The sequence below is a fragment of the Oryctolagus cuniculus genome, chromosome 20 (assembly GCF_051225735.1).
Source record: "Oryctolagus cuniculus isolate XC-2025 breed Fujian yellow rabbit chromosome 20, ASM5122573v1, whole genome shotgun sequence".
Classification (NCBI taxonomy): domain Eukaryota; kingdom Metazoa; phylum Chordata; class Mammalia; order Lagomorpha; family Leporidae; genus Oryctolagus; species Oryctolagus cuniculus.
Window position 1 is genome coordinate 50,597,082 of NC_142886.1, and position 23,422 is coordinate 50,620,503.

At 55.9% G+C, this 23,422-nt stretch overlaps 1 protein-coding gene across 6 annotated transcripts in view; it reads right to left on the reverse strand.

Annotated features, from left to right (window-relative positions):
* CDC42BPB (CDC42 binding protein kinase beta) overlaps positions 1–23,422 on the reverse strand; it is a 94,972-nt gene that overhangs the window by 27,047 nt on the left and 44,503 nt on the right. For 5 of the 6 annotated variants that reach the window (XR_011384989.2, XR_011384988.2, XR_011384987.2 and 2 more), the window contains exons 3-11: positions 22,142–22,225; positions 20,661–20,756; positions 16,777–16,925; positions 6,846–6,939; positions 5,015–5,215; positions 3,120–3,368; positions 2,459–2,538; positions 209–375; positions 2–121 (exon numbers count right to left, since the gene is read on the reverse strand). Coding sequence is in view for 2 of the 6 variants with exons in the window: in XM_070065425.2 (XP_069921526.2) it covers positions 2–121; positions 209–375; positions 2,459–2,538; positions 3,120–3,368; positions 5,015–5,215; positions 6,846–6,939; positions 16,777–16,925; positions 20,661–20,756; positions 22,142–22,225 (1,240 nt within the window). In the remaining 4 variants the exon portion in view is untranslated. Of the gene's footprint in view, position 1; positions 122–208; positions 376–2,458; positions 2,539–3,119; positions 3,369–5,014; positions 5,216–6,845; positions 6,940–16,776; positions 16,926–20,660; positions 20,757–22,141; positions 22,226–23,422 lie in introns of those variants that run through there. The other variant, XM_089322751.1, reaches the window with a different exon arrangement.

Here is a 23,422-nt window from a genome sequence, read left to right on the forward strand (position 1 = left end):
CCTGCTACCTTACTCCTCAGACGTTCAATCTCTTCGTTGAGCTTTTTGATTTCTTTGTCTCGGTTGGAACTGCTCAGGGCCCGAGTGGAGCCGTGAAGAGACTGCACGGTCTGGGTGGACTCTGCGGGAGGGCACAGTGTGAGTGCGGCGGCCACAGAGCACGGCCGTGGACATGCAGCCCCCGCCCCCGGGGCCGCCCAGCACTCACCTTGCAGCTTCCGGCTCAGCTCCAGCTTCTCCTGCGCCAGCCTGCGGATCCTCCTCTCGTAGGCCTCGACCTGCAGGCTGTTCTCCAGGTCTCGCTGCACGTCCTCGTCCTCGGTTAACGTGTGGGTCTGCATGGTGCTCTTCAGACAGCCTCGATCAGAGAAACAGCTGTGGAACAAAGCAGCCGGCTGTTCTCATCTGCTGAGCCCCAACCATTCTGCACCTCTGAAAAGCCTGCCTGCGGTGACCAGTGGGGGCGAGTCAAAGAAAGAGCCTGCAGAGCAGGCAGGGTGATGTCGTGTGGCCACAGACACTCAGCTAGGAAGGCAAAGACAGAGCCGTCTGTGGAACGGCTGGGCCTACTGGGCAGCACAGGCCACTAGGGCCTCTCCAGTTCTGCCTCTCACTGGCTGGGCGATCCAGGGATACCTGCCAACCCCCTGCTCACTGGCCCCTGCAGGCTAAAGAGCCAACTCCCCTGCTCTGAGCTGCGTGCACCAGCAGCAACCACACTCGTGGGCCAACACACAGCTTCGTTCGTGGGCTGTGTCATGCATTATTTAGTTTGTGGGGTAATGTCCAGGAGACGGTTTCGAGTTACTGCACCGAGTCTGACAGAGGCACCAGCACTCACACACACATTACGTCACTGTTTCTCCAGGCTTGGTCCGACAGGGTCACAGGAAGAGACCCCTGCGATCCCTTGCACCAAAATGAAGCCTTGGCAGGTGGGCCTGGAGCCGCGTGAGCGACACGTGTTTGGTGGTGGGAGGCCCCCATCAGCCTGCCCACCCAGAATGCACCAGGCGCTGTCTAACTCTGTCACCTCACGCTGAGACCTTGACAAACTCCAGCAGAGGGCCCCTCTCTCAAATTTCACCAACTCAGGTGTCAGCTGCCAGGAGAGGCCACGAACCCCACCCCCAACCTCCCCTCAGGCTCCGTCACTCTTCTCCCTGCTCCCCTCAGCCCACCTTCCGCTCCACACCCTAGGGGACACCAGGCAGCACAGCCTTGCAGAGGCCCACCCAGGACAGAAGCCAGAAGGCACCAACAGCTCAGCAGCCGTGGGCCGGGAGCCCACGTGGGCGGACACTCAGCGCTCTCCACCAGCACGACGGCAGTCCCAGGGACGGAAACAAGGGCACTGAAGCCAATATCCTTGAAACAGCAAGCAGTGCTCGCACGAGGCCGGCTCAGCCGAGCACAATGGCACCTGTAGCTGAGGCTGCTGCTCCAACTGTCACCAGCACCAACAGCCGATTCGGTCAGAAGCCAGCAGAACACAGCCATGGGCCAAACCCCACCATGGCCTGTTCTCACGCCACACGGCCTGTTGTCCCGCCAGCTTGCACACGGCCTGTTCTCAGGCCACATGACCTGTTCTCAACGCCAGTGTGTACACGGCCTGTTCTCACGCCACATGGCCTGTTGTCCCGCCAGCGTGCACACGGCCTGTTCTCAGGCCACACGGCCTGTTCTCAACGCCAGTGTGTACACGGCCTGTTCTCACGCCACCATGCACACGGCATATTCTCATGCCACATGACCTGTTGTCCAGCCAGCGGGCACACGGCGTATTCTCATGCCACACGGCCGGTTCCCAACACCAGTGGGCACATGGCCTGTTCTTATACCACACGGCCTGTTCTCATGCCAGTGTGCACTAAGAGTGGCTGCTAAGATTTCAAATGGTTGTAAGACGAGAAGACCGTGTAAAAGAAACTACAACAACTAAACCACAGCCAGGCAGTGCTGAACGACAGGCACAGTCCTGAGATGCCTCTGTCATATGAGCACCACGGAGCACACACATGCGTGCACACACGTGATCTGACGGGACAAAGGAAGGAAGTGAGCAGTCAGAAGGAACGCACAGTCTGAAGCTGCAACCTGTGACACAGGCTGTAAGACACGCACCCCAAAGCGAGAGGGAGCACTGGTCTGGTGTGAAGAATGTATGCCAGAGCCACGGTGGTCTACGGCCTGCACCCAGCACACTCACACGTGCGACAGTGTGGCAGGTGGGTGCGCCAGCACCACCACGCGGTTTTCCAGCCCCACTGTGACCCCAAGCGAGGTAGCACTGCACTCACTGCTCAGCCCCAGACAAAGACTGGGGACCCAACCCAGGGTGTCGCCCATGGTAAGCAGCTGTGTGCTTTCAAAGGACAACAGGTGCTCCTGGGGTGAGCAACACTTGTGCACAAAGGTCTCTGTTTCTTTCATGGGAAGGCAAACCCAGACGTACCTTTCTGTTGTGAATGTGAAACCAATGAATGGCAAATGTAATCCAGAAAAACCTGTGTGAGAACCGGGAGGTAGGATTTCCTGCAAAAGAACACACACCACACAAGTCAAACCCACATTCCCACAGGGAAAAAGAAACGCAGGGGAGCACAGGGAACCCCAACAGCCCGACGGGACACGGCTTTGAAACAAAAGCAGAAGTACTCCACTAAGTCCAAAACAGGGGCCAGTGCGGTGGCTCAGCAAGTGAGCCACCCCTGCAGTGCCAGCCCCATGTGGGCACTGTTGCAAGTCCTCGGTGCTCCACTCCTAATCCAGTGGAAAATGGCCCACGTACCTGGGCCCCTGTCACCCACATAGGGGACCTGGACGAAGCTCCCGGCTCCTGGCTCCAGTCTGACCAGCCCTGGCCATTGTGGCCATTTGGGGACTGAACCAGCGGGTACAAGGTACTCTCTCTCTCTCTCTCACTCTCACTCTCACTCTGCCTTTTAAATGAATAAACAGATACATCTATAAATAAATAAATGGCCACCGAGGACCCAGCTGAAGGCTGGAATGAAAGGTACTTTCCTAAGCCGACTGTTCCCACTTTCCAGGAATCCATGCACTTGGAGGTTGACCTGACAAGCGACAGGGGCCACTGTGACCCTCCCACTCACAGTGTTTCTCAGCACGTCGTCATCCACGTCGAAGTTGGAGGTGTCAGAAGGACTGCTCACGTCAGGGATGTACGGGGCTTCCAGGTTCCGGATGTTTTCCCAGTTCAGGCCTTCAAAGAACGCGTGCTTTTTGAAGTCCTCTATCCCGTTCTGCCCCAGCCGGCGCTCTCTGCTGCAGATCAACCTCTGGATGAGGTCCTTGGCTTCTTCAGAGACATCCGTGACATGGGAGGGGAACTGAAATCGCTCCTGGGTGGAGCCGCAAAAGGAGAGAGAGCAGGTGCTCACACTCAGAGAGCCACGGCCTGCAGACGCCACACTCAGAGAGCCACGGCCTGCAGACGCCACACTCAGAGAGCCACGGCCTGCAGACGCCACACTCAGAGAGCCACGGCCTGCAGACGCCACAGGCAGCAGCACGAGGCACAGCTCCAAAGCAGCGCAGCTCGTGGGAGCGGAAGGCACACCCAAGCCAGCCAGCTTCACATCCTTAGCTGGCCAGTTTTAGTCATGGCAGACTTGGGACCGCACTGCTGCAAGTTCCAACAGGGATAAATATCCACCTGTCAAAGTGGCAAAGGAGCCGCAGGACACGGGCCGTGGCCAGGCACTGCCTTTTCAGGGTGCTTCTGGCAAATACCTGGACCATTCCACTCCTAGAAGTGCACTCTACAGAAACATTCCCCAGAAAAACCAGGACATATTCATGACTGCACCATATTTTGGCCATGAAAACTACAAATAACCTAAATCCTCACCAAAAAGGGAATTGTACAAAAAGATACAGAACACACAGACAGGCTTATCTCTGTCAGAGCAGATGCTGAAAATACATAGAGCGTTTCACTCCCTGCCTATTTGGCCAGGCCGCACCTAAGGACCAATCAGCCCCTCGCTGCCTTGCCTTACCTGCGCTACCCCCAGAAGCAGACAATGCAATTTATCACCTGCTTCATGGGCCGCTGTGTGGAGAGGCCGCCCGCAGCCCCAGCAGGCTTCCTGCTGCTACCAGGCACTGTTCCCACCGTGCCTCTGCAGCCCTGAACGTGGACAGGGCCACCTCCACCACCCACCTTTCGTGCTCTTCTGTGCCCTGAAGGATTTATGGGGAGTACAGTTTTCCACTTTGGGAAAGATGGTTTTTAAAATTTTAGCTTTGCCTTGATTTGCAGTTCAACGGAAAACTTTCTCTATCATAGTGCTATCTGCTTCCTCACAAGAGCTTCAAGGGAGACACGGCTGGAGGGGGCACACACGTGCTCCCAGCACGGAGGGAGACACGGCTGGAGGGGGCACACATGTGCTCCCAGCACTGAGGGAGACACGGCTGGAGGGGGCACACACGTGCCTGCAGAAAGTACATCGTAAGCACACACAGGGGAGTGTGAAGCCATCGTCGGAGACGCGTTTGACTAGAAAAAGAAAGCGAGGAAGATACCAGATAAAAAATAATAAAGAAGGCAAGGGAGAGAGAGAAGGAAGCAACACCGACGTGAAGAATGAACAGCTCCGAAAGGAACGGAAGAGAAAGGAGACCGTGGAGGGTGAGGAACACCCCCTAGGGACTTGTGGCCATTTATGAGAGCGGCCTCTGGGGAGCGGACCTGAGTCATGGCTGCTGTCTGACTGACCACGCCGGAGGCACAAAGTGCTCCGCACATGACTTCCCACGTCCTGTGAACCTGCCTCTGCCAGGGTCCCCAAGCTCAGCAAACACCAGACCCCACCCCCAGGGAACTCCCACTCCCCTCATGCCAGCCCAAAGCTCTCCAGGTTCTGTCCGGCCCAGCCAGCCCAAACCCCAGCACCCCGTTCCAAAATACTAGACCCCTTCCTCGCTGCTCGCCCGCCCTCCCTCCTGGCCTGTGCCAGGCACCAAGCGCACACTGTCTTACCTCATGGTTCATGATCTTGCCGTAGGTCTCCACCAGCGACTCGGCATAAAAGGGGGTTTCTCCATACAGCATCTCGTACATGCAGACGCCCAGGGACCACCAGTCACACTCGGGCCCGTACGCGCCCATGCCGTCCTCCATGGCCTGCAGGATCTCTGGGGAGATGTAGTCAGGTGTGCCCACGGCCACAGAGGACTGGACCTGGGGGGAGAAGAGTAGCTGTCATCACGTGTCTCTAATGACATTCTCTAAAACCCAGAGCAACAGAAAATGAAAAGGCAAGGCATCAAAGTGGCGAGTGACCATGATTCCGGAACCTGATGGCCCCAATTCAGTACCAGTAACGTCCTCTGGCCTTTCTGAACTCCGCAGCCCCGGGAAGCTGCGGAGTCTTGCACTCCGTCTCTCAAAACCCACATGCGGGTCCGGCGCTGTGGCATCGCGGGTAAAGCCGCCGCCTGCAGTGCTGGCATCCCAAGTGGGCGGCAGTAAGTCCCAGCTGCTCCACTTCCGATCCAGCTCTCTGCTGTGGCCTGGGAAAGCAGGCCATAGGAAAGCAGGCCTGGGAAAGCGGGCCTGGGAAAGCAGGCCATAGGAAAGCAGGCCTGGGAAAGCCAGGCCAAGCAAGTCCTTGGGCTCCTGCACCCACATGGGAAACCCGGAAGAAGCTCCTGGCTTTGAATCGGCCCAGCTCTGGCCGTTGTGGGAGTGAACCAGATGGAGGCCCTCTCTTCTCTCTCTCTCTGCTTCTCTGTAACTCTTAAAAAAAGAAGAAAAAAGGCCACATGCCCTCCTTGGCACCACCGGACCACCCCAGTCTCCCAGGGCTGCATTTCCCACACTTTCCTCCCCTGTTCCCTGGTGGCCTAAGGAACCACGCGTGCCAGGCTGGCCTCCTGCCTGTCCCACACAGCACACAGACCTTGTCTGGGGCTCTCAGCAGCACACAGCTGTGTGTGGGGTCTGCCTCCACACTCCCAGTGGACAGGCACCCTCTTTGCCTCCCAAATAAATTAGACTTCCAAACATCTAAGAACAGAGCCTCAACCACAGCCACAGGGGGCGACCTGGACCAAAGTCCCCAGGGCAGTAAAAGGCACACTGGAAGCAACTGCTGCGCCAGACTGGGCAGTGTGGATGGACACGGCTGGTCACGCCACGGGGTGGTGGCTCCATGGAACAGAGGCCTAAGTCTGGGCCCCTGTGCACAGCTGGGGCAGGGCCAGCACCCTCATCAGCAGTGGGGACACCAGCTGCCCCTGCAAGGCTCCAAGCACCAGGGACCCCCATGCCTGGGTCCACAAAACCCTCAGAGGAAGGCGCCTGCCCACAGGAAATACCTGTCAACAAAACCAGGAACCCAGGGCCGACAGCGGGGCCGCCCACCTGCCAGGAACCCAGGGCCGACAGCGGGGCCGCCCACCTGACCAGGAACCCAGGGCCGACAGCGGGGCCGCCCACCTGACCAGGAACCCAGGGCCGACAGCGGGGCCGCCCACCTGACCAGGAACCCAGGGCCGACAGCGGGGCCGCCCACCTGACCAGGAACCCAGGGCCGACAGCGGGGCCGCCCACCTGACCACCTGGACAGGGCACGTACGGGGTGGGAGCCGCCCTCATGCTTCAGGGTTTGGGGAAGCCGGAAAACTCCCCATTTTAAAAGGCACCCATGTGACTTTTCTGAACATAAAAAACAGTAAAAATGTTTGTAAGAGGACTCATTTCTTAATCACACTAATAAACTTGGCTTCTCAATTGTAACTCAAATTCAGTGCAAAGCCCTTTCTGACCACAAGGCAGACCCACAACAAACAGAGCCCACAGAACCTACAGTTCCATCGTCGCTCATCTTCAAGCACGACCCGAAGTCGGCCAGGCGGATGTGGCCGTTCACGTCCAAAAGTACGTTGTCAGGCTTGATGTCCCTGTCACAAAACACACGCACAAATGAGCTGTCTCCGGGCCACACACGAGGCGCTCAAGTCCCCGGCCAGGGGAGAGTGGGCTGGGCGCTGGCTGTGACAGCCACGTGACCACCTGCGCAGTCTGTCCCCAGGGGCGGCAGTCTCACTCCAACCCAGCTAACGCAGGATCTGGGCCTCTCCACTTGCACAGCAGGGCACGGTGCAAGCTGTGGGGAGCCCCAGGAAGGAGACAAGCCGAGGTAAGGAACGAGGAGCAGCGGGGCGGGGGCCTCTGTGGAAGAGGGCGCTGGGCGGGGCAGGGGCCAGGAGCCAACCTGACGCCAGCTGACCTACAGGCGTGGAGCGGAGCTGGGCAGGGGCCAGGAGCCAACCTGACGCCAGCTGACCTACAGGCGTGGAGCGAGCTGTGCTGTTCAGAGTGCGAGTTCCTGACTACCCATCCGCGTCCTTCCTAACCCGTGTGGTGGGGCACAGACATCGGGGCCTGGGCCTCAAAAACTGATTGAACAGTATGGAAGGGAGAAAACTTATCAAAAAAGAGAAGATTATTTATTTATTTGAAATGCAGAATTAGAGACAGAGACAGAGAGAGAGAGTTGTCCATCTGCTGGTTCTCTCCCCATATGGCTACGAGGGCCTGAGCTGGGCCAGGCCAAAGCTAGGAGCCTGTAGGTGCATCTGGGCCTCTTCTAAGGGTGGGACGGGCTGTGTGTGTGTGTGTGTGACAGAGACAACTAGTTGGGCCATCCTCTGCCGCTTCCCCAGGCACAATCAGAGGGACTTGGATCAGACGTGGAGCAGCCGGGACACGAACTGGCACTCAGATACGGGGTGCTGACGTTGCAGGCAGCAGCTTAGCTCCCCACACTACAATGCCTGCCCCAGAGTAAACCCGAAAGGCACGAGTGGGCATCTGGCCCAGTGATTAGGCTCTGTCAGGACACCTGTGTCCTGTGTCCTGTGTCCGGCGTCCAAGTGCCTGGGTTCCAGTCCCGGCTCAGCTCCTGGCTCAAGCTTCCTGCTAATGAAGATCCTGGGAGGCAGCAGTCGATGGCTCAAGTAACCGGGTTCCTGACATCCTCGCAGCTCCAAACTTCAGACTCCCGGCTGTCGTGGGCATCGGGGGCATGAACCTGCGAATGGGACTGAGTACTCGCTTGCTCTCTCCCTCTCTCTCTCTCTGTGTTTCTCTGTCTCTCAGATAAAGAAACAAATAAAATGTAAAAGTGAAGGCAAAAGAAGACATCCAGTACAAGACCAGCACAAGTGTGCTGTCAGCAGCTGCTTACAACTGGCCAGAGCAGCAGCCACCTCGACACCCACCTGCAGGACGAGGGGCACGGAGCCTCACAGGGAACAACAGGCCGACCAAGTGTTCCCAACACGAATGGGAGGGGGCAACAGCTCCTGCCAGAAACAAACCCACAGGCCCGGGCAGGTGCTGCGGCGCAGCAGGGTAAAGCCACAGCCTGTCATGCCCCAGCCCAACATGGGCGCTGGTTCGAGTCTCAGCTGCTCACTTCCAATCCTGCTCCTGCTAATGCACCTGGGAAAGCAGTGGAAGACGGCACAGCTGGGAGACCCAGAAGTTCCTGGTTTTGCCATTGTGGCCATTTGGGGAGTGAACCAGAGGATGGAAGCATTCTCTCTCTCTCTCTCTCTCTCTCTCTCTCTCTCTGTCCCCCTTTCTCTGTAACTCTGCCTTTCAAATAAATAAAATAAATCTTTAAAAAAGAATCAAAGGTATCAATGTGAATGCTGATTTAAAAAAAAAAAAAAAATCCATGGGCAAAAGAAAACTGGAGCACAGCTCTTCACCCTGAAATGAAAGCCTTCAAAAACACGCAAACAAAACAAAACAAAACAAAATTCCACAATGAACTTTTTTAAAAAGAACTGGACAGAAGCAGGAAGAAAACAGAAACAGCTGATTTAACTCAGGGAAGGAATAGCAGGAAAAAATCTTATCGGAAACGAAGACTAAATCATAAGATCCTCAAAGGAAGATAAATTCAGAGAAAAGTCAAATGAAAGGCAAAGAAACGGGGAAGCAACAAGCATGAGCGAACGGCAGGAGACTGAAAGGGAGGATGGGAAAAATGGCCCAACACACACTTAACTGGAGTCCCTGAGGAAAACAACAAAAACGGGGGCTGACGTGGTAGGTGAGGCCGCCGCCTGCAGTGCCAGCATCCCACGTGGGCACCAGTTCAAATCTCGGCTGCTCCACTTCCAATCCTGCTCCTGCTAATGCTCTGGCAAGAAGACTAGAAGATGGTCCAAGTGCTTGGGCCCCTACACCCTTGTGGGAGACCTGGAGGAAGCTCCTGGCTCCTGGCTCTGGCTTGGCCCAGCCCTGGCCAATGCAGCCATTTGCTGTAGGAGTGAATCAGAGTATGAAAGATCTCTCTCTATAACTCTTCAAAAAAATAAATAAATCTTTTTAAAAAATTGGAAACTGTAATCTAAAAGAACTTTCCAGAAATAAACAAAGGAGCTGAACGTATAGACTGAGAGGGCCCCTCAGATTCTGTCTCGTAACTAAATGGCTTTCTGGTCGTCACGGGGCTGACTTTGTGTCGTTCTTTCCTCGGCGATTTGAAATACCGTCTTGTGGGGAGCAACCCGGACTAGACTAAGTTACTGGAATTAAGACTTATTCTATGCATCTGCTCTCCCACAATATGGCGCTGGGACAGGAGAAAACAGCTTCTACACAGCTGCCTCCAGTTCAACCAATAAACTGTAGGACCTGCTCCTGATTGGAGGAGAGCAGCGTACTCAGCGTGTGGGTAGCAGAGTTGGGATTGGTGGAAGAGGACTATAAAGGAGGAGAGAGACAACATGCACCGGGAACATCTATCTGAAGGAACACCTGTGCAGCCCCCGAGAGCCGGCCGGCGGTGTGCCGCTCCCCCGCGGAAGTGGGGAAAGTGGCTAGGGGGAACCGCCCTTCCACGGAGGTGGAAGGGATGGTAGCCAACCCGGGAAGAACCAGCAGCAAACCCGGGGAGGGCCGAGCAGACAAAAGAACAGCGCAGGGTCCTGTGTCGTTCCTCCACGAAGAGGGGGAGCGACATAATGGTGCTGTGACTCGGATAGGAAACTTAGGAGGGAAGAAACGGGAAGAAGTGGGAAAATACCGGAGAGAGAGACTAGCAAAGAGCCTAGGGAAAAGCCGGACGGAAAAGGTGCCGGAAGAAGCTATCAAAAGCCTAGGCATAGACTCAGATACGGACTACGGGGGGAAGCTGGGAGAAATCTCTAAGGTCGAAAGTGAAAGCTAGAACAAACAGACTCGGATACGGACTGTGGGGAGAAGCCAGGAGAAATGAGGGAGGAATATTGTTGGAAGAAAACTTAGGGAAACATACCGGGTAGAGAAAAATGTTAGGGAAATTGAAGCTGCGGGGGCAGGCCGAGGCGAAAACGTAAGCTATGTTGGAATTCTTCAAGTCAGCCCGGGGAACAAAAGGTGAAAAGTTAAACCAGAGGCGGAAACGTGGGCCAGGTTGGAATCCGTTAGATTAGCCCGGGGAGCAAAAGACGGGAAGCCAAACCGTAAGGCGGAAATGTAAGCTATAGGTTGAATTCGCCAGGTTAGCCCGGGGAACTTAGATTGAATACCAGTGGCGGAAACGTGAGCTGGGGCTGTGTGACTCGCGGAGGCTGCCGCGTGCAGAGAGAGCGTGCGGGGCACAAGTAGATAGGGAACGTTGGGCTAGCGCGAGGCCGTGGTGTGGACGCGAAGGGCGTGGAGACCGCGGAGAGCGCGTGAAGCCGCGCAGATGAAAAGCGCGGGCTGAAGCGGCTCAGAGCCAGGAAGCCGCCGAGAAGCAGCCTCGGGGCGGGTGCCGGGAAGCCGCAGGGATAAGAGAAACAGAAATTTAGAAGTAAAATGAGAGAAATAGGAATGCTGGCAGATAGAAGTAAAATGGGAGAGATAGGAATGCCCGGAGATGGAGAAATAGAGAAAAATAGGGCCTCCCCTCAACATGGCAATGAGAGAGCTTGGATTTGGTCTGCCTGATTAGGGAGGTGGTGAGCACCTGTGGGCGGCTAGCAGCTTATGCACCGCAGGTCACCGAAGACAGGCACAAATTAACATCAATAAGTCTGCCCACAATACCGCAATGAGAAGGCTTGGATTCGGTCTGCCTGATTAGTAAGGCGATAAGCACCAGCAGGCAGCTTGACCAGAGTATGAGCTGCAGGTCACCGAAGATAGGCACGAATCAACACCAATAAGTCTCCCTACAATACGGCAATGAGAAGGCTTGGATTCGGTTTGCCTGATTGTTAGGGCTTGTAAGCACCTGCAGGCAGTTCTAGCAGAGCAGAGCATGCGCTGCAGGGCACCGAACACAGGCACGCATCAGCGCCTAAAAACCTCCTCGCAACATGGCGAAGAGAGGACCCGGATTCGGTTTGCCTGATTGGTAGGGCTTGTAAGCACCTGTGGGCAACTCTAGCAAGCAGAGCAGAGTGTGTGCCGCAGGGCACCGAAGACAGGCACGTATCAACGCCAAAAATAAAAAGAAAGGGGGATCTGTGAAGAGCAACTCGGACTAGACTAAGTTACTGGAATTAAGACTTATTTTATGCATCTGCTCTCCCACAATATGGCGCTGAGAAGGGAGAAGCAGCTTCTACACAGCTGCCTCCAGTTCAACCAATAAACAGCAGGACCTACTCCTGATTGGAGGAGAGCAGCATACTCGGCGTGTGGGTAGCAGAGTTGGGATTGGTGGAAGAGGACTATAAAGGAGGAGAGAGACAACATGCACCGGGAACATCTATCTGAAGGAACACCTGTGCAGCCCCCGAGAGCCGGCCGGCGGTGTGCCGCTCCCCCGCGGAAGTGGGGAAAGTGGCTAGGGGGAACCGCCCTTCCACGGAGGTGGAAGGGATGGTAGCCAACCCGGGAAGAACCAGCAGCAAACCCGGGGAGGGCCGAGCAGACAAAAGAACAGCGCAGGGTCCTGTGTCGTTCCTCCACAAAGAGGGGGAGCGACACGTCTTTGTCGCCCAGCTTCTCCAAGTGGCTGGGCTGTTCTGTCTACGAGCTAGCACGTCCTTCCGAGTGGAGCCTGGGGGTGGGGGGGTGGGGGGGCTCGCGAGCTCCTGCACTGAGCCCACACACGCAGTGCCTGTGCTTTCGTGTCGCTCATGGGCTCAAGAACGTGGGCCCCTGCCGCCACCGGGAGACTCAGCCTAAGCCTGATCCGGCCCCAGCTGTCGCCCCTGCCACCACCGCTACCACCAGGAGACTCAGCCTAAGCCTGATCCAGCCCCAGCTGTCGCAGGTGCCTGGGGAGTGAACCAGTGGATGAGACAAATACTTTTTAACAATTAAAGGGAAGAAGGGATAGACACATGGTAAAACCATGAAATAAACATCTCATACAGCACACCCACACACAAACATATGAAAACAGGGCCAGTGTTGTGGCTTAGCGGGTTAAACCACAGCCTGTGACACCAGGATCCCATACCAGAGCCCTAGTTTGAGTCCCAGCTACGCGGCTTCTGATCCAGCGCCCTGCACATGTACCTGGGAGGCAGAAGATGGCCCAAGTGCTTGAGCTTCTGCCACCCGGGTGGGAGACCCAGATGGAGCTCCTAGCTCCTGACTTTAGCCTTGCCCCAGACCTGGCTGTCTCGGTCATTTGGGGAGTGAACCAACAGCTGGCAGATTCGTCTTTCTGAGTCTGTGCATCTGTCTTTCTCCACTTCCCTTCCCTCCACCCGTTTCTCCTAGCCTTCTGTTGCTCTGCCTTTCAAATAAAAATAAATCTTAAAAAAATAAAAATTATGTTCAAGTGTTTAGGAAAGGTGAAAAAGTATTTTTTCTACTTCTCTCATCCACCAGAAGACAGAAACTCCGAAGTCTGCACACTCTGCTGCAAGGCCAGAGCACAGCAGGCGAGACAGGGGCTCTGCACAGGAGGGAAACCCGCACCACAGCTGCCAGGCGTCTCCTCCAGCATCACAAACACAGAGGAAGAAGAGATTAAGAAGACAAGACACGGAAACGCAACATGTGACCCCAGACTGCACTCTCCAAAAAGACGCCCCTGGGTTACTGGACAAAACCTGAACTCAGGAAGGAACAGGAACAAACCCTCCCGGGGCATCCAGTCTCCAAAAGTCACGCGGCCCACGCACAGGAACACCCAGCACACAAGTGAAGAGAAAACCGCACACGCTGTGTGTCTGTGTGTGTACAGGAGGGCAACATTCACATCAGGTGCACCTGGGAGACGCTAGGTGGGTGTCCTGCGTACTGTTCTTGCAATCTGTGTAAATCTCAAGTCAGCCCTTTTGAGAGTAGACAAGCATCTGGTCTAATAACTAGCACCTCATTTAAGACTCCTGCATCCAACATCAGAGCCGACACTCAGCTCCAGTTCCTGACTCCAGGGGCTGGGACCCTGCCACCCCCATGGGAGACCTGGACTGAGTTCGGCTCCCAGCTTCAGCCCCAGCCTAGCTCAGCTGTTGTGGGCATTCAGGGAGCAACCAGAGGCTGGGAGCTAGGTCTGCACTCACACTCCCTCTCTAAATTAAGAAAATTATAAGTAAATATTTTAATAATTCTGATATCTTAGTCATAATATTTAAATAAGAATATAATATTTTAAAACAGGCCAAGACGATTTACGGCAGCCCCTAGCCACCATGGCTATTGAGGTTTAAGTTAAGCTAAATAAAATGAAGAATTCCGTTCTTAGCTGCACAGCCACATTTTGAGTATTCAGTAGCCACACGTGGATGGCGGCCGTGGACGGCACAGCACGGACTACTGAGCAATCCACCACTGCAGAAAAGCTCCAATGACCATGGGGGGCGGGGACGGGGGCAGGGGCGGGGGCAGGGGCAGGGGCAGGGGCAGGGGCAGGGGCAGGGGCAGGGACCGGGAGCAGTGCGGGGCTTCTCACACGGCTGCTGGCTGCCAATGAATGCATTACCGATCTCACACACTCCTCCATGCCCCGTCACACACAGATTCTAGGATAACTGCCATGGCTAGCGGTCTCAGCCCTTCTCAGAATAGCAGTTAAGTCAGGTCAGTATAACCAAACTCAAATCAGCCACAGCTCCTCTCTGAAAACTTACTTGTCCGCCATGACATCTGGGTAAGCACCAAGCACCAGTTATCTCCCCAAACTCACAAACAGTGACCCTGCCTGTGCTTGCTAAAGTCCCAGCTGCAGCAGGAAGGAGAGCTATGGGGGCTGAGGTAGGGGCAAGAGGAGGGGGATGTGGGGGCCAGCAGTGGCGTCTGCTGAGAAGCTGCCCCCAACTGCCCTTCTTTGGGCTGCTGTGACTCCGGTTAAGAGAGGCTGGGCGGAGGGGCCGCTGCCTTGGCTTGGCTTTTCCCACCCCCTCTTTCTGGTCTGCTGAGAAGGGAGGCTGGTCTTGGTCCGCAGGGAGCCGCTTCCTGCTGACCGACAAAGGGAGTGCTCTCACGCGGCGGGGGTGGCTCCCGAGCCCCTCGGACCCCTCAGCTTCACTCTCCAGCTCCTGCCTTGCTCGGATTTCTTCTACATCTTCTGCCTTCTTGGCAAGTTATTCTCCCGCATCTCTGTTTTCTGAGATCCTTTCCTTTCCTTAGGTTTGTATCCCATTCTTGCTTCATCCGGGCAGCACACCTGGGCCTCTGCGGAGACCCAGTGCCCCGTCCTGCTTTTGGCTGCAAGGCTCTCCTGGTGAGCTGTCCTTCCTGGGGTCCCCGCTGCCCACACCAGGCAGAGCTGGGGGCACAGAGGGTACCATCCACAATCACAACACAAAGGCAACCCGGGAAGGGGTGCGGCCCTGCTGGAGCAGCCTCCAGCCCCTCACAGCACCCCTCCAAGGCTCCTGTAGCTGGGCTGCCCACACAATCTAACTTTGTTCTCTTTTTAGACTGGGTTGTCTAGGCACCGGGTCTGAGGGCGGGGGATAAGAGCTCCGTATTTTCAAGTCTTTGCGTCTGGAGGTCCAGCCAACAATGCAAACCAAGAGGAAGCATTCGCCTTGGAGACAGAGGTGTGAACGACCAGCAGAGCGGTCAGGCTGACGCCCCTGGACCTTGGGCTGTGTGTCGGGGGATGCCTCGTCAAGAAGACAGAGCAGGAAACCTGAGTTCCGGAACCACAGGAAGTGGTTCCGCTACACAGAGGCCACACTGACAGAAGGGCACTGCCTGGAACCTCACAGCTCGCAAAGCGGCGGTGTGTCCCTGGGGCAGCAGCCCTGGAATCTACACCCCAAGCTCCACTCTGTGGATGACCATCACAGTCGTGGGTGGAAGGAACAGAAGATGTCCAAAAAATGACCTCACACCCCTTTTCCAGAGGCCACTGACGAGGTGTGCTACCCAAAAAGGAAATAAGCCAGAGAAGGGAAGATGACTCAGAAAACAAGGATCCAGGCCCAGAAAGGAGGACTCTCTCCCGGCAAACAGTCTCGGGATGGGCACGGCACGGTGAGGCCAAGAGCCACCGAGGCTGATGGGGGAACTCAGACCACAGCCGCCTGGGAGGCCTGGGCTGGGAGCTGGGTAATTTGTCCCTGATATTTAGGGATAATTAGCAATGGTTACACAGAAAAGGATGATCATGAAAAGCAAGAATATTATTAACTTCAAAGGAAAGAAAAACTTGTATCATATACTACAATGCTCAGTTTTAATATTTATGCAATCATTATATTATAAACACAAAATACCGATTTAACAGAAGTTGCTATTTTACTAATTGAGACCATGTGGGAGAGGGGGAGAGAGATTTATGCATGAGAGCTAAACCCCATTTTAATCAATGTCATTTAACACCAACAGAAGGGGCAGGCCAGGCTGTTATTCAGGAAATGAAGGGACTGGGGAGGAACAAGTCCACACCGTGACTGCAGCAAGGGGACCATGATGGGACGGGCAGGGTGGCTCCTTTTTTGTTAGAAGCTCTATAGAACTACTTGACTTTTAAGAACTATTACCATAAAATCACTTCAAAAAAAATGAAACTCAGGACCGGTGCTGTGGCGTAGCAGGTAAAGCCACAGCTTGCAGTGCTGGCATCCCTTAGGGGTGCTGGTTCGAGTCCTGCTGCTCCCCTTCCAACCGCATTCTCTGCTGTGGCCTGGGAAGGCAGTGGAGGATGGCCTAAGTGCTTGGGCCCTGCACCCGCGTGGGAGATCTGGAGGAAGCGCCTGGCTCCTAGTCAGCACAGCTCTGGCCATTGCAGCCATCTGGGGAGTGAACCAGCGGATGGAATCTCTCTGTCTCTACCTTTCTCTGTAACTCTGTCTTTCAAATAAATAAAATAAATCTTTAAAAAAGGGAAAAATGAAACTTTATAAAAACAAAAATAAAACCAACTCCAGGACTGAACCTTGGAGTCTCAGAATGAGATCCATGTAAAAGTCACGGCAGCTGGGACTTACGGAGCTGCCTCCCTGCAGAGGGGACAGGCACCGAGCCAAGTCCCCCCTGCTGCTGACCCCAACACCCTTCCGAGTGCTCCGCGGGTTCAGGACTGCAGGCTCTCGTGGGGTCACAGGACAGACTGAAGAACAGGGCAGAGACGATGGAGACACAGTGGGGATCCAACACGAGGCACGGGGATGGCAGGCATTTTGGGGAGGGGATACAGGCGGGGAAGCAGAGCCACTGTCACATAAAGGTCAGAGGTCAAGGTGGCTTCCGCTGCCGGAGTTAGACAGAACAGTTAGACCGACAGACGCTGGGGTCCAAAGAGGCTGGGGTGAATCACCCCGTGTGGCAGCTGCTCCAGGGGGCTCAGAGTGGCTTCCTGGGGAGCCCTGGCCTGGGGCGCTCGCAGGTGTGCTTACCTGTGCACGTAATGGAGCTGGTGGATGGAGTCGATGGCCAGCACCATCTCACCGATGTAGAACCTCGCCATGTCCTCCGGAAGCTTGTCCTCAAACTTGCTGAGCAGGGTCAGCAGATCGCCCCCCACGTAGTAATCCATGACCAAGTACTGCAGGGTCGGGTGAGAAGAGAAGACGCGGCTGTCACCAGGGAGCCCACAGCGAGGCCACACCTCCCCCAGGGGCTCCGTGGCTCCTGGTCTCGCAGGATTCCTCCTCTCGGAACACAAACTCCCTGCAATGCAGCTGCAATGTTAAGTTATGCACAGGGCAGAGAAGACATGAAGGAAGCGGAAATGGGTGCAAGGTGTGAGGCTGCAGGCAGCGTTCTGACGCGGACGATCCAAAGCAGAGCCCAGTTCTGCCCGTCAAGCTAGCCCTGCTGGGCGGACATATGTCTGCAGGCCCTCGGGGCGCGGCAGCAGAGTGACCCAAAACCACTGGTGCATCAGCAGCTCCTCCTGGCGAGATGCTGCCACCCAGGACCGAAGGATGACCACTCGCGGGTTCCCTCCTATGGACAAATCACAGAAGCTGTTGCCTAACGAGAAGTCAGAGCAACGGGAGAAGAGCCAGCTGCTCACAGGGCTTCGCCCCGCCTTACAGGAGCTCACTCACCACAGCACCACAGGCCGGCCAGGGGCAGGCGCTGCAGGCCCCACGTGAGCCCACACGGAGGCCCACCTGACACCCTGCTTCTCAGAAGGCTCAAGCTAGGGTGGGCCTCGGGCCTTGCGGTTCAGATGCCAGTTAGGACCCAGAGAACCTGGGTTTGATTCCGTTCCAGTTCCAGTTCCCTGCGGGTGTGGACGTGGGGATGCAGCAGTGAGCTCGTGTACTTGGGTCCCTGTCACCCTATGGGAGACCTAGACAGAGCTCCTTGCTCCTGGCTTTGCCCTCAGTCAAGTCCTGGCCTCTGTAGGCATTTAGGCAGTGAACCAGCAGACAGGAGCTTGGCCTCTCAAATAAATAAAATTAAAAACAAAACCAAATGTGAGTCAGGCCCTGAAGCTGAGGGCTCAGAAGTCCTGGCGGGCACACCTCCAGGAGCCAGAAGCCCAGGTCAGGGTGGCGGCCAGGGTCATGGGGCTTCCCTGGAGCCCAGGTGTGGGGAGCTGCCAGCGCCGCCCCGAGCCATCTCCTCTGGCTGCCCAGCTAGCCTTCGTTCACAGGCAGGGAATGCCACGTCCTGGTCCTTTCAACTCATTAAGGGCCACTGCTCGGTGTCACCAGCCTGTGCTGGGCCCTCAAGCACATGAGCTGCCCTCTTCCCACTCCTCAGGTGCTGTGCAGGCCCCCGCTGGCATTCAGGTAACATCCTGCTCAGCACGTCCCAACCAACCGCCCGCTGTGGGGCCTGTGTGGGAGAGGCGGGCTCCGGGCTGTTCTCAGACAGATCTCCCAAGACCGTCCCCGAACGCAGCCCCTCAGCAGAGGGCAGCTTACGGCCTCCCTCCTTGCCAGCTCTTCCCACGAGGGCGGGGCAGGCGCCCACAGGGACCAGGACGCTGCCTCTCCCGCACCTCGCCTGCCTCCTGACACACTAAACGGTAGAGGGTGGCCTGGCCAGCTGGCCCCTGCCTCCTTGGCTCACTCTCACCACAGTCACCCCCTTGGAACCTCCTGCTCCTCGGAGCTCAGTTAGTAGAAAAGGCCAGAGAGCGAGAAAAGCCATGGAAACAGCAGGCCCGGGGAATGGCCAAGCACGGAGCACCCAGCTGGTGGACGCCCAAGCAAGGGCCTGGGGGGCGGCCAGGCTGTGCTCCAAAGGGAAGTGCAGAGAGGCCAGGGGCAGGTGGAAATGGTGGCCGTGCCTGGCGGGGAGCAGAGAGGGCCCTGTGTGGGTGCCGTGTGCAGAGGGCAGTGGAGAGGGAGGACACAGGATGGATCCTGGAGGCACTGTGGGGCAGGAGAGCAGCGGACGGGCGTGTGGGGGTGAGGGAGAGCAGCGGACGGGTGTGTGGGGGTGAGGGAGAGCAGCGGACGGGTGTGTGGGGGTGTGTGGGGGTGAGGGAGAGCAGCGGACGGGTGTGTGGGGGTGAGGGAGAGCAGCGGGAGTAGCAGCCAAGACCTCAGGTCCCTAAAGCAGCAAGTCGGGCACCACAGCGAGCTGGGCCCCCATGGTTTTCACATCTGCCTAGAAACCTGCAAAGACAAATAAGCCTACACAGCAGTGCTAATCCGGGGGGTGGTCTTCTGAAAAACAAGTCTCTAAGAGTCGACGGCCATGGCTTAGGAGGCAGAGAAGCACAAACTTATTTTTGGAGTAAGAACAAGACCAGTTATTTCCCCTGTTCCATGACACACGCAGTGGAAAAACAGGCTGACTTTCTACAACATGCAGAGCTGGACACCGACAGCAGGAACCACACCATGACCCAGCTCTGCGTGCTGAGGGCACCGATGCCCACCCAAGCCCAGCCACACGCACCGCCCTTCCAACGGGCAATGCCACGACTCTCACCAGGAGTCCTAACTGACGCCTCTCAGCTCAGGATAAACCTGGTGACGTCCAACGTCTCAGGAAGCAGCATGCTACTCATAGAAACAACACAGAAGCCACAATCGTCCTCTGTGCAGACCCACACTGCCTGGAGTTCCTTGCCAACCCCGCTCACTTCTCAGCAGAAGAGGAAACGGGAAGCAGGCACCGGCAAGAGGCCACGGTGTTGAGACGTGTGCCTTCCCTACCAGAGAGCCTGGGTTCCAGTCTCCACCCTGACCCTGATTCCAGCCCCCGATAATGCACCTGGGAGGCCGCCCAAGTACTCACATGGGAGACCCAGATTGAATTCCTGGCTCCTGGCTTGGGCCTGACCCCCAGGCATATGGCATAGGAGGAGTGAACCGGTAAACGGAAGCCTACTCTTTCTCCCCTGCCCCCACCTGCTCCTCTCTGTTGTTCTGCTTGTTGACTGTTGAATAAATCAATCTTTTAAAAAAAATTAAAAATCAGCATTTCCATGAACTTTTTGAAGCCCCTTGTATACCGTATTTTTTTTTTTAATATTTCTTTATTTATTTGAAAGGAAGAGTCAGAGAGAGACACACAGAGAAAATTTTCATCCACTGGTTGGGGAACCAACCAGGGCCAGGGCTGGACTGGGCCAAAGCCAGGAGCCAGGAGCTGCATCTGTGTCTCCCGCATGGGTGCAGGGACCCAAGCACTGGGGCCATTAGCCCAGAGCTGAATCGGAAGTGGAACCGCTGCAACTTGAACTGGTCCTCACAGGATGCCAGCAGCACAGGCAGTGGCTTAACACAAGGGTCTCGGCTCCTGCTGCCCACACGGGAGACCCAGATGAGGCTTCCGGCTTGGGCCTGGCCCAGCACTGGCCACTACAGCCATCTGCTGAGTAGATCAGCAGATGGAGGACCTCTTTCTGTCTCTCCTTCTCTCTGTAATTCTGACTTTCAAAATAAACAAATCTTATATATTAAAAAAAGTGTAAGAATCCCTTTATATAAAAAGAAGTGGGCCCAGCTCACTCCGAAGAATAAACAGATGACGAGCCAGAAACAAGCATTACCCAGCCTGAGTGACGAGGCCTGCAGGCTGGCGCAGGGGCCCTGCTGGCGACCCACCAGGCAGAGGGAGGGATGCCCATGGGGCCAGAGCCGGGGCCTTCAAGTTCCCGCGGCAGTTTCTTAGCCTTCTGTGGGATTGAGGACAGGAAACGTCACCCAAACGTAACAAACCCAGAGATCAGAGGGAACTCACTTACTCACCCAAGGCTTTCTCAAGCTCACTCTGCAGTGACAGCACAGAGCAGTGCAAATACTGAACCCTCCCGGACCCGGCCCCCAGCGCCCCAGGCCCCTCGGCCCCCAGCACCGGTGCCTACCAGGTAGTTCTCGTCCTGAAAAGCGTAGTGCAGCGTGGTGATCCACTGGCAGTCGCCGTTCACCAGCACGTCCCGCTCCTCTCGGAAACAAGCGGTCTGCAAGGGCGAGGGGACGGTCAGCCCGTGTTCACCCGGAAATCCCCAGCACTGGGGGGGCTCTGCTGTGACACAGCTCCAGGGACAGCATCACCAGCTCCCCAGGCTGCACGGAGCCTGGTCTTCATCTCCCCTGGGCCAAAGGGACCCTGGCCCTGGATGCCCCCTGCAGTCCCAGGGTGCTGGCCTGGACGGTGTCACGGGCCAGAGAAGGCACGCAGCCTCTCGCCCCGCCGCTTCTCCAGAGCCGCCCACCCTGCACATGGACTCCTCCAGCCCAGGGCCACACCAGCTCCTGCAGCTGCCTGTGGGGTGCGCCCTGTCTCACACCATTGCCGAAAGCACACACATCTGGTTAGCGACCCGAGTCCGTTACGTCCCAGAACTGTGACTTCCTCCCGCACACTGGTGAGGGCTGTCACCCATTATGGACGGCCAGTGGCGTAGGGGCGAGGCTGCGACGCTGCCTGGCAGCCTGGCATCTCTGCAAGTAACCAGTCTCTGGCTTAACTGTAACAGTTTCTTCTCTACTGAGCATACAACATACTAAGATTTAAACTCATTCTTCCATCTAAAGCTTATAAAGCTTAACAAAAATCAAAGCACTTTCAGGGCGAGGGTTTTAGCAGCTCTCTCACCAGTCTCGGTGGCCTTTTTCATTCTAAAACTTTCTAAGTCTGTCTTTCACAATGAAATGACTGGGGCTGGTGCTGTGGCGCAGTAGGTAGTCCTCTGCCTGCAGGGCTGGCATCCCACATGGGCACCAGTTCTAGTCCCCGCTGCTCCTCTTCTGATCCAGCTCCCTGCTGTGGCCTGGGATAGCAGTAGAAGATGGCCCAAGTGCTTGGGCCCTGCACCCTCACGGGAGACCCGGAGAAGCTCCTGGCTCCTGGCTTCGGATGCTCCGGCCGTTGCAGCCATTTGGGGAGTGAACCAGTGATGGAAGACCTTTCTCTCTGCCTCTCTCTGTCTGTAATTCTACCTCTCAAATAAATAAATAAAATCTTAAAAAGAAAATGACTGAGGTAGATGTGCCTCAATTCTACTAATTATCACATGCGGGGAGGGGACCCGCAGCCCGCTGAGGACATTCTGACACAAAGGGACAAGCAGTTCCCGTGAGACTACCTCCCACAGGGAACGGTGTCACAGCAGAAGCCTGTCCCCTGTTCTAGGTGCAGACAGCCACCTGTCTCGTTCTGTGTGTACATGGTAACCTGTCCCATTCTACCATTCTGATGGCCGCCTGTCCCCTGTTCCACGCACTGACGGCCGCCTGTCCCCTGTTCTACAGACGGTTGCCTGTTCCCCGTTCCACACGCTGACAGTCGCCTGTCCCCTGCTCTACAGATGGCCGCCTGTCCCTGTTCCATGTGGGTAGTTACCTCTGCTCTTTTAAGCATCTCCCACTTGTTGAGGATCTTCATGGCATAAATTCGTTCAGTGTTCTTCATTTTGACAACAGCAACCTAAAACACAAATGTGAGTTTAACAGAAAGTTAACAGACCCTGTAACACAGCTACAGCCAATACCAACTGCCCGAGAGCTGTCGAGGAAGGAGCAGCTTTCTACGTGGACAAAGCTTTGTCCTCCTGTGCCTCAAAACTCAATGGAACCATCCTGCTACTGGAATGCCTCCTGGCTCAGCTCAGCTCAGCTCTCGCCCCAAGCCATGGGAACACGCAGCTCTCTGTACTCTGCCTGGAGAGACTCATTTAAAACAAAAAGTTTTAAATGTGGCACAGCAGGTTAATGCCCTGGCCTGAAGCGCCAGCATCCCATATGGGTGCGGGTTCTAGTCCCGGCTGCTCCTCTTCCGATCCAGCTCTCTGCTATAGCCTGGAAAAGCAGTAGGAGATGGCCCAAGTCCTTGGGTCCCTGCACCCACGTAGGATACCTGGAAGAAGCTCCTGGCTCCTGATCGGCGCAGCTCTGGCTGTTGCAGCCAATTGGGGAGTGAACCATCGGATGGAAGACCTCTCTCTCTGCCTCTCCTTTTCTCTCTGTGTAACTCTCATTTTCAAATAAATAAATAAATCTTTAAAAAAAATAGTTTCAAAATTCGTTCATGACTCCCAAGCTTCGATCCCTCACACCTAAGCTCCCCCTCCCATTTCTGGCTCTCACTCTAGCCAATCTGTGCCTGTGCCAACTCCTGCATCTGGAATCTTCTTCCACAGGGGCAGCAGTTTCTGGTGTTCTACTTGGCAAACTGACTTCAGCCTCAGTTTCCACAACTCCAAAAGGGGATCAGAGCAGGACTGGCCTCCCAAGACTGCGGTGTTGGTCACCTGAGTCATTACATTTCACACCCTCAGACCAGCTAGGCACAGTCAGCACTCAGCATGACTGTCAGCCATGTACTTAAGGCAAAACTGAAAGGCCACCTCTTCCAGGAAGTCCTCCTGGATATTTCGGTCTTTGCCAAATCTTGAAAGAGCTCTTCCATCACTATCAACACCCACACACCCATGGTGATGTCTGCGCCACCGCACGGTTATGTCTGATCCTCAGCTGTCAGCCACGCACTGGCCCACATTCCTGCCTTGACACTGCTGCAAGTGACTTCAGTGCGCCTGGCTGCCAGCGGCAGGGTCAGCAGTCGCCTGAACACAGCCGCCAGACAGAGCTGAGCAGTGGAAGCATCTGCTCCCTGCCTTTTTTT